Raw genomic sequence first — 11,081 nt, 5'->3', positions numbered from 1 at the left:
AATATCGGCAGTCTGATATTATTTGGACATCTTTAATTTAGGCCCACCAAAAAAGGGGGTTTTATGACCGGAAGTGGGCGTGGCCTCCATGGACCCACTAATTAAGGGGGGCTAGCGGGGGATTGATTTATGACCCTCGGAAGTGGGCATGGTCTAAACCGGAAACATGAAGTATACATCATATTTTAATATTGTATTTTTTTTTTTTTAGGCCCTCTTGGATAAAGTTTGGACACCCCTGATGTAGATGATCTATATCTGCGGTACATAATTCCTTTAGAAAAGAGAATTGCTGGCTATTTCTCTTGTAGCCTGAGCACTGTTTGACTTTATTAAAGGTTTGGCTCAAATTTTATCAAAGAAAACCAGTTTTCGTTTAAGTAATATAAAAACTTACCAGAGCTGTTGACCTATTTTATGGAGGAATGGAGTTAATCATACAGCTGGCATCCAATGTTTTTAAAAAGTATTGGTTTTGAATCGAGAATCATTTTAAAGTCTGAATCGAATCGTCACTCCCAAGACTGGAATGGACTCGTGCGGTGCCCTCGTGATTAAAACATTGTCTGTACACTTCAAGGTTTTGTGATGGCCACTGTTTGAAACTGGATTTGTTTTTGGTGGGAAGAAAATACCTTACACTTTTGTGTCGGACAAACACTTCTTGAATCCCGTTCAGGTGATCCGGGAGAGAGCAGAGAGCCTGAAGGACGAGCATGACAGGAAGGAGGACAAATCCGAGTCGGGCACCAGGAAAAGACGGGCGTTTTTGGACATGCTCCTGCAGACCAAAGACGAGGACGGCAAGTCCATGAGCCATCAGGACATTCAGGAGGAAGTGGACACCTTCATGTTCAGGGTTGGTTCTAGCACTAAGTGGATTATCCCTATTCCCTTTTTGACAACTTTCTTAATACGTTAGATTGGAATAAGACCATTTCTATCCATTTGTCGAAAACTGTGTTTTTAAGTCTGAAATATCCTATAATACACAAATTATTATTATTTTTATAGTATTGTAGTTCAATATTAATACACGTTTTCCCCCAATATGATACTAATAGGCCACTTCTATCATCATGAAGTCTGCCATGATTAGTAGTGTTGTTGTTGAAGGGAAAAGCGAAGGTTATGATCCGTCTGTGAAATAAATACGCCGTCGTATGCCTAAAATGAGCTAAATATGTGAACATTACATGTTATTATGAATGTTACTACATGACATATATACTTGCAGCGTGTATATAAAACCATGATGGATGTTTTTTAGAGCAATTTACAGGCGGAATAGAGCAACTCTCAATTTCACTCCATTGTTAGCTGACTTTTTCTAACGTTTATTTACGAGCTAGAATGCTTAAACAAAGGATAATGTGTGTTCTTGTCTTACATAAGGATTGTGAATGATAGGCAAAACAAAAGTAAAAAAAAAATTAGAGATGTCCGATAATATCGGCCTGCCGATATTATCGGACGATAAATGCTTTAAAATGTAATATCGGAAATTATCGGTATCATTTTTTTATTTTTTATTTTTTTTATTAAATCAACATAAAAAACACAAGATACACTTACAATTAGTGCACCAACCATACTTGCCAACCCTCCCGGATTTTCCGGGAGACTCCCGAAATTCAGCGCCTCTCCCGAAAACCTCCCGGGACAAATTTTCTCCCGAAAATCTCCCGAAATTCTGGCGGAGCTGGAGGCCACGCCCCCTCCAGGTTTATTGTTAGGCAGTTTCATTAACGTCCTCCCAGCGTGGCAACAACACACATCAACAGCAGTCACGTTTTCAACCATAAAGCAGTTTGTCTGCTGTAAACAGCAATGTTGTGACACTCTTAAACAGGACAATACTGCCATCTACTGTACATGCATATGTGACAATAACATCTACGGCTTTTAGAGAGTGCAGTGCACAACTGCGCACACAACAAGGAGACGAAGCAGAATGCATCATCAGAGAGGGTGTTCAGCATGGTTAGAAAAATAGTGACAGAGAATAGAACAAGGATGGACAATTCAACCCTTAACTCAACAATGAGTAGATGAGTGTTATGTGTGTGTATATGTGTAAATAAATGAACACTGAAATTCAAGTATTTCTTTATATATATATATGTATATATATATATATATATATATATATATATATATATATAAAATAAAATAAATATATATATATATAGCTAGAATTCAATGAACGTCAAGTATTTCTTATATATATATATATATATATATATATATATATATATATATATAAGAAATACTTGACGTTCATTGAATTCTAGCTATATATATATATATATATATTTATTTTATTTTATATATATATATATATATACATATATATATATATATAATATATATATATATATATATATATATACATACATATATATATAAATATATATATATATATATAGCTAGTATTCACTGAAAGTCAAATATATATATATATGAAATACTTGACTTGGTGAATTCTAGCTGTAAATATACTCCTCCCCTCTTAACCACGTCCCCCGCCCCACCACCCCCCACCTCCTGAAATCGGAGGTCTCAAGGTTGGCAAGTATGGCACCAACCCAAAAAACCTCCCTCCCCCATTCACACTCATTAACACAAAAGGGTTGTTTCTTTCTGTTATTAATATTCTGGTTCCTACATTATATATCAATATATATCAATACAGTCTGCAAGGGATACAGTCCGTAAGCACACATGATTGTGCGTGCTGCTGGTCCACTAATAGTACTAACCTTTAACAGTTAATTTGACAAATTTTCATTAATTACTAGTTTTGTAACTGTTTTTATATTGTTTTACTTTCTTTTTTATTCAAGAAAATGTTTTTAATTTATTTATCTTATTTTTTTTTTTTAAATGGACCTTATTTCACCATACCTGATTGTCCAAATTAGGCATAATAATGTGTTAATTCCACGACTGTATATATCGGTATCGGTTGACATCGGTATCGGTAATTAAGAGTTGGACAATATCGGAATATCGGATATCGGGAAAAAAGCCATTATCGGACATCCCTAAAAAAAATGCCTGTTAAAGGAGAACTGCACATTTTTTGGAATTTTGCCTATCGTTCTGAATCCTTACGAAAGACATGACTAATGGAATTTTTTTAATGCATTCTAAATATTAAATAAAAGTCTGCTTACAGCGGAGCCAATGGGAGCTCCTCTATTCCGCCCATAAAATCTGATAAATAACCATTAAAAAAGCGCCAACAATACCCCATTTACATTTCATGACTTGAATATTAACCAAGTATAAGTGACATAGTTATTATAAGCGCTGACGCAGACAGACTATTTATAGCGGCGCCGTCATCACTTCCTGTGTGTCTATGTTTACATCATCGAGTGGTCAGCTGCTTCCTTGCTTCCCTGCTCCCTGGAAATATATTGTAGATCATAAATCATCCCTCTAACCTGGACAGAAGAAGTCTGAGTAGGTATTCCTACAACTTGGGACACTTTGATAGCCATTTAGGACCTGGAATTGGCGAGAAAGACACAAAAAGCGCTTATACCCCAACTCCCTGTTTATTTGCCGGGATTAGGAGTCATTCTTCATCTAAACGGGAATATAACCAGAGTCTCTCAGTCTGCATCCTAATGACAGCAGACCTTGTACTGTAAGTGATTTGAAAAAAAATAAAATAAAAAAAGCTAACGTAGTGATGCCATTTTCAAATGAATGTGCAGTGTATGCTTAAAATGATCAAAATACGCAAATATTAAATATTATAAATGTCCCCGTTACTACATTACATATATACTTACATCATGTATATAAAACCCGATAACACTTTAGTATGGGGAACATATTCACCATTAATTAGTTGCTTATTAACATGCAAATTAGTAACATATTGGCTCTTAATTAGTCATTAAGTACTTATTAATGCCTTATTCTGCATGGTCTTATTATACAACAACCCTAACCCTCTAACCCTAACCAAATAACTCTAAATAAAGTATTTGTTACTTACAATATGCTCCCCTACTGTCCAGATAACTCTTAATTAAGTTTTTGTTACTTACAATATGTTCTCCATACTAAAGTGTTACCTAAAACCCTGCTCAGTGACCTTGTGGTTTGAGTGTCCGCCCTGAGATCGGTAGGTTGTGAGTTCAAACCCCGGCCGAGTCATACGAAAGACTATAAACATGGGACCCATTACCTCCCTGCTTGGCACTCAGCATCAAGGGTTGGAATTGGGGGTTAAATCCCCAAAATGATTCCTGAGCGCGGCCACCGCTGCTGCTCACTGCTCCCCTCACCTCCCAGGGGGTGGAACATGGGGATGGGTCAAATGCAGAGGGTAATTTCACCACACCTAGTGTTTGTGTGTGAGACTATCAGTGGTACTTTAACTTTAATTGAGGTGTTTAAATGTTTTTTTCTCCATTATAAGATGACTTTTGATCAAATATGTTTAATATTTAGAATGCAAAAAAAGATTATCAATAGTGATTGTGAACGATAAGCAAACTTCCAAAAAATGTGCAGTTTCCCTTTGAGGTGGCAACATGAACGTGATGTCTCGTTGTGTTGTTGTTGTGTTGCTGCAGGGCCACGATACAACAGCAGCCTCCATGAACTGGGCCCTCCACCTGCTGGGCTCTCACCCTGACGTGCACGGCAAAGTTCAGCAAGAGCTTCAGGAAGTGTTTGGTAAGAAAAAAAAACAAAAACAAAAACATTCCAGTATTGCACTGCAAAAACTGAAATCTAAGTAAGTAGAAATATCTCAAATAAGGGTGATATTTGCTTATTTTCTGTCTGATAAGATAATTCTTTTCACTAAGCAGATTTTATGTTAGAGTGTTTTACTTGTTTTAAGGGTTTTGGTCCTAAATGATCTCAGTAAGATATTACAGCTTGTTGCTGAGATTGTATGACCTATATCGAGTAAAACATGCTTGAAACTAGAATATCAACTGATGCAAAGCCGTGTCATCAACACTCACAAGTAGAGATGTCCGATAAAACATTGTCCATGACAAAAGTACAGAGCGCCAATAAACCTTAAAGGCACTGCCTTAGCGTGCCGGCCCAATCACATAATATCTATGGCTTTTCACACACACAAGAGAATGCAAGCATACTTGGTCAACAGCCATACAGGTCACACTGAGGGTGGCCGTATAAACAACTTTTACACTGTTACAAATATGCGCCACACTGTGAACCCACACCAAACAAGAATGACAAACACATTTCGGGAGAACATCCGCACCGTAACGCAACATTAACACAACAGAACAAATACCCAGAATCCCTTGCAGCACTAACTCTTCCGGGACGCTACATTATACACCCCACCTCAACCCCGCCCACCTCAACCTCCTCATGCTCTCTCAGGGAGAGCATGTCCCAAATTCTAAGCTGCTGTTTTGAGGCATGTTAAAAAAAAATAATGCACTTTGTGACTTCAATAATAAATATGGCAGTGCCATGTTGGCATTTTTTTTCCATAACTTGAGTTGATTTATTTTGGAAAACCTTGTTACATTGTTTAACGCATCCAGCGGGGCATCACAACAAAATTAAGCACAATAATGTGTTAATTCCACGACTGTATATATCGGTATCGGTTGATATCGGAATCGGTAATTAAGAGTTGGACAATATCAGAATATCGGCAAAAAAGCCATTATCGGACATCTCCACTCACAAGTATAAAACTACTTTTTTAAAGTAATAATTTTTTATTTCAAGCATGTAAAAAAAAAAAAATCATGACTTTTGACACAATTGTGTCTCATAATCAAAACAGATGACAGCCAAATGGACTTTGCTGTTTTATTTGCAATGAAACAATAGAAAATGCGTACTCATATAGTAGTGAGAATATACTTATTTTAAGGTATTTTTGGGTTCATTGAGGTTAGCTAATTTTACTTGTTTTGGAAAGTCTTGACAAGCCAAATTTTCTTGTTCTATTGGCAGATAATTTTGCTTAGTTCAAATAAAATACCTCTCATTTTTGTATTTTTTTTTCTTGTTTTTGAACACTGACTTTTTGCAGTGTGCCCCATTTTCTGCACATTAGGCCTTTTGACTCATCATTCGTTCCGACTAATTTGCTGCTTTTAAGTGTGTGTGTGTGTGTGTGTGTGTGTGTGACGAGCAGTGCAAATACTCGGCTAAAACAGGAGATAATTGAATTGTTTGCAGCACTCGAGCCATCAGCATGACTTTGCGTGACGGTCCAGTTACATAAGCACACTTCTCTGAGCTTTGCCTGTCCAATAAACACGACACACCTCAACTCTCATCCACTTACCGGGAAAAGTCAACATGCGGTGTTTATCTCCACGCGGCGCTTAGACTTTAACAGAGTCCCCCTGCCGCCCCTTTATGTGTCCAAAGGTACGTCGGAGCGAGTGGCCAGCATGGAGGACCTGAAGCGGCTGAAATACTTGGAGTGTGTGGTCAAGGAGGCCCTCAGGCTCTTCCCCTCGGTGCCCTTCTTCGCCCGCATCATCTGCGAGGACACCGACATCAGTACGTCAATGTTTACGCAATCACAAAGTTGATCGAAAAGTGTTTATTATTTAGTTTTTTTTTTATGTTAACACCAACACAATGCTTTGCAGAGGTGTACTTATAACAATTTAACAGACAAATGATATCACGGGGGGTCAGCACTAAAACTGTGAATGTTTGGGCACCGCATGATTCGATTCTTGAGGGTAATGATTCCATTCAGTCTCGATTCAGAATACATTAAAAAAAAAAATTTACTTTAGGTGCCAGTTCTATGATAATCTACATCCCCCCCATAAACTAGACCAGGGGTCGGCAACCCAAAATGTTGAAAGAACCATATTGGACCAAAAATACAAAAAAAAAAAATCTGTCTGGAGCCGCAAAAAATGTCTTATATAAGTGTTATAATGAAGGCAACACATGTGTTTATATTAGCTATAACTATCAAAATGACTTTAAAAGTCATATATAAGTGTTATAATGAAGTTTAAAAATATGTCTAAGTCTCGAGATCAACTTCAGATCTTTGCGTTTTTATTATTTTTTCATGTGTTTTGTTTTGTTTTATGCTCTTTTTGTCAAAGAAAACCTTATTTGTATGGCAAACATTAAAAATATGGTATTTTTTCCAAAATATATTTCAAAGTGGAATATTTGATGTGAAGTAATTGGAGCTTTGAATAGGTCAATAATGCATAACATTGATTGTGATTCATTATTATTTTTTGAGCAAATAAAATTAAAATAAAAAAATCCCACAAAAATTATTGGGGATTCAAAGGCGTCTCCCTTTTAAAGAAACACAAAAAAAAGTCATTTTTATTTTTTGTAACTTTCAAAGCTTAAATGTTTAGATCAACTTCAGATTGTTCAGATTTTTTGTTTGTTTTATGCCCTTTTTGTTAAATAAAACTGTCTTTTTTTTTTTTTTTTAGAAACACAAAAAATATATAATATTTTACCTAAAAAATATTTCAAAGTGGAACATTTGATGTGAAGTAATTTGAATTCTTGGGTATCCAAAAGGCACCACTTATAAAAGTGTTAAAAATAAGGGTTCATTTTTTTTTTTTTTTTTTTTTTAATGCTCTTTTTTTTCAAAGAAAACCTTATTTGTATGGCAAACATTAAATATACAATATTTTTTCCTAAATATATTTCAAAGTGGAATATTTGATGTAAAGTAATTGGAGCTTTGAATAGGTCAATAATGCATAACATTGATTTTGATTCATTATTATTTTTTGAGCAAATAAAGTAAAAAAAAAAACATTACATTTTTAGATCAACTTCAGATTGTTCAGATATTTGTTTGTTTTATGCCCTTTTTGTCAAATAAAACTTTTTTTTTTATATTGCAAACACAAAAAATATATTTTCCCTAAATATTCCAAAGTGGAATATTTGATTTGAAGTAATGGGGGATCCAATAGGCTCCACTTATGTAAGTGTTAAAAATAAGTATGATTTTAAGTTTCTATTATTTTTTCATGTTTTTTTTGTTTTATGCTCTTTTTGTCAAAGAAAACCTTATTTGTATGGCAAACATTAAAAATATGATATTTTTTCCAAAATATATTTCAAAGTGGAATATTTGATGTGAAGTAATTGGAGCTTTGAATAGGTCAATAATTGATTTTGATTCATTATTATTTTTTGAGCAAATAAAGTAAAAAAAACAACCTTACAAAGGGAAAAAAAAAAAAGTCATAATTTGCTTCTTTTTAACTTTCAACGCTTACATTTTTGGATCAACTTCAGATTGTTCAGATATTTGTTTGTTTTATGCCCTTTTTGTCAAATTAAAAACTTTTTTTTAATATTGCAAACACACAAAAATATATCATATTTTCCCTAAAAAATATTTCAAAGTGGAATATTTGATGTGAAGTAATTGGGGATCCAATAGGCCCCACTTATAAAAGTGTTAAAAATAAGTTTGTATTATTTTTTTCACGTTTTTTTTGTTTTATGCTCTTTTTTTCAAAGAAAACCTTATTTGTATGGCAAACATTAAAAATATGATATTTTTCCAAAATATATTTCAAAGTGGAATATTTGATGTGAAATACCGTATTTTTCGGAGTTTAAGTCGCACCTGCCGAAAATGCATAATAAAGAAGGAAAAAAACATATATAAGTCACACTGGAGCCCGGCCAAACTATGAAAAAAACTGCGACTTATAGTCCGAAAAACACGGTAATTGGGATCCAATAGGCCCCACTTATAAAAGTGTAAAAAATAAGTTTTTATTATTTTTTCATGTTTTTTTGTTTTATGCTCTTTTTGTCAAAGAAAACCTTATTTGTATGGCAAACATTAAAAATATGATATTTTTTCCAAAATATATTTCAAAGTGTAATATTTAAATGTGAAGTAATTGGAGCTTTGAATAGGTCAATAATGCACAACATTGATTTTGATTCATTAGTATTTTTGGAAAAATATCCAAATTTAAAGAAAAAAAAACAGCCTGCGTTGCAGTTTTGTATTATTAAAGTCAAAAGCCGCACTTTGGGCACCCCTGGTCTAAATATGGTGTACGGCAGTTGTCCCCAAACTACGGCCCGCCAGCGTCCAAAATCCGGCCCACGGGTAGTCCTGAGTAGAATTAAAAAAAAAAAAAAAAAAAAAAAAAAAAAAGATTAAAAAAAAAAATGTAATCTGTCCTTTCTAGCCCATTCATTTGCCTTTTAGGCAAATCATATTGTCTAAAAATGCATTTTCCTATCGATAACGTGACATCATCATAGTGCACGAGGAAAAAAAATGGCGAAATCGTTGGGGAACCGAAAAATAGACTCAGAGTGTAGAGTTTTTAAACATCAGTGGACAAATTACTTTTTTTTTGTTCCGTGTAAGGAAAAGGCAGTTTGTCTAATCTGCAATGAGACAGATCCTATATATATATATATATATATATATATATATATATATATATATATATATACACACACACACACACACACACAGTATGTAGCCCGGCCCCTGGCCACATTTTTTTAACCCAATGCGGCCCCTGGATCAAAAAGTTTGGGGACCCCTGGCTTTATGCTCAGGACGATTCACGGCGCACTGCAGGGTCAAAAGGAAATATCTTAAAGACGTCCCTTTTGTGCGTGCAGATGGTTTCAAAGTGCCCAAAGGTGCCAACGCCATCATCATCACCTACGCTCTCCACCGAGACCCCAGGTACTTCCCTGAGCCCGAGGAGTTCCGCCCTGAGCGATTCCTGCCCGAAAACTCCACGGGCAGACCTCCTTACGCATACATCCCCTTCTCCGCTGGGATACGCAACTGCATCGGTAAGACCACCGCCCACAGCGTGTTGCCCCTCTACTCACCGCCTCCTCGACCATGCTCCCGCCCGCAGGGCAGCGTTTTGCGCTGATGGAGGAGAAGGTGGTCCTGTCCGCCATCCTGCGCCGGTTCAACGTCACGGCCCGTCAGAAGCGCGAGGAGCTGAGGCCGACGGGCGAGCTCATCCTGCGGCCGGAGAGCGGAATCTGGATCGAACTGGAAAAGAGGCCCCCGCTAGACCCTGCGCTCCTTTCGGTTGCTTCTGGCTGAACGGTTCCATGCCTTGTCAATCAAAACCTTCCATGTGGGTCAGAATTCAAGCAAATAAATTTAACTCTTACGTATATATATTATGTATATTATTATTATTCATAATAACATGTGCTATTTACTTATTTTGCTAATTTAAGCATAGAGTGGTGTACTACCTTCAGAAACTTATATTTTTGAGGCTGAATATAGGGAGGATGACACAAGTATTAGATGCTGAGTGCTAAACTGATCCAGTTTTAGTGAAACACTAAGCATCATGTAGCAGTATTGCTAAGAGCTAAGAAGAAATGCAAACTATGAACATCATAAAACAAGCACTTACTGTACAATGTCTGCTCTCACTGGGATGTTTATATCTTCCTGTTTAGATGAAGAATTAATCATATTCCTCACTGAGGGTTGGAAAATAAAAGTTGCCGCAATGGGGCGTCAAACGTCTCGGTTTATGTCTACAACCTTCTACTGTCCAGGTGAGAGGCATGATTTATAATCTAGAACTAACTTTCGCCAACTCAGAGGCGATGCAGCAGCTCGCCGGCTCAATATGTCAATATGGCAGCATGAGCTAGTCAGCTCTCTGTGATCACGACGCGGCTAAAAGTAGTTTGTGTGCGTTAGCGCTTATAACAACGATATTGCTAATACTTGGTTAATATTCAGGTCACAAGATGTAAATAGAGTATTTTTGGCGGTTTTTGGATGTTTTTCACAAGCTTTATGGGCGGAATAGTGTACTCACTATGTTAGCCACCTCGTACGTGCCATATTTTACGACTTAGAATGCATAAAAAAAGAAATACATTGATAACATTGATAAGCTACACAAAGATTGTTTGTGACTCTTGACCTGCAATTATTAATCACTCTTACAGATTACTCCATATCGACAACACCCACATTCTCATGGTGTGCCTCTTTTTTGAGGCTGAACATAGGGAGGATGGGACAAGTTTTAGAAGCTGAGCGCTGAACGGATCCAGTTTTA

General features: G+C 36.1%; 1 protein-coding gene and 1 long non-coding RNA gene across 2 annotated transcripts in view; one reads left to right on the top strand and one right to left on the bottom strand.

Annotated features, from left to right (window-relative positions):
* cyp4v2a (cytochrome P450, family 4, subfamily V, member 2a) overlaps nucleotides 1–10,426 on the top strand; it is a 26,223-nt gene extending 15,797 nt beyond the window's left edge. Inside the window, exons 7-11 of the mRNA XM_061984113.1 lie at nucleotides 680–859; nucleotides 4,599–4,701; nucleotides 6,403–6,537; nucleotides 9,649–9,828; nucleotides 9,897–10,426. Of these exons, the coding sequence (XP_061840097.1) occupies nucleotides 680–859; nucleotides 4,599–4,701; nucleotides 6,403–6,537; nucleotides 9,649–9,828; nucleotides 9,897–10,093 (795 nt within the window). The 3' untranslated portion in view covers nucleotides 10,094–10,426. The remainder of the gene's footprint in view (nucleotides 1–679; nucleotides 860–4,598; nucleotides 4,702–6,402; nucleotides 6,538–9,648; nucleotides 9,829–9,896) is intronic.
* The window catches only part of LOC133621768 (uncharacterized), a 134,413-nt gene that overhangs the window by 14,408 nt on the left and 108,924 nt on the right, over nucleotides 1–11,081 (bottom strand). The window lies entirely within an intron of this gene.

The sequence above is a fragment of the Nerophis lumbriciformis genome, linkage group LG25 (genome assembly GCF_033978685.3).
Source record: "Nerophis lumbriciformis linkage group LG25, RoL_Nlum_v2.1, whole genome shotgun sequence".
NCBI classification, from domain to species: domain Eukaryota; kingdom Metazoa; phylum Chordata; class Actinopteri; order Syngnathiformes; family Syngnathidae; genus Nerophis; species Nerophis lumbriciformis.
The sequence above is the reverse complement of the archived record's forward strand: the minus strand, read 5'-3'. Positions and strand labels throughout refer to the sequence as shown.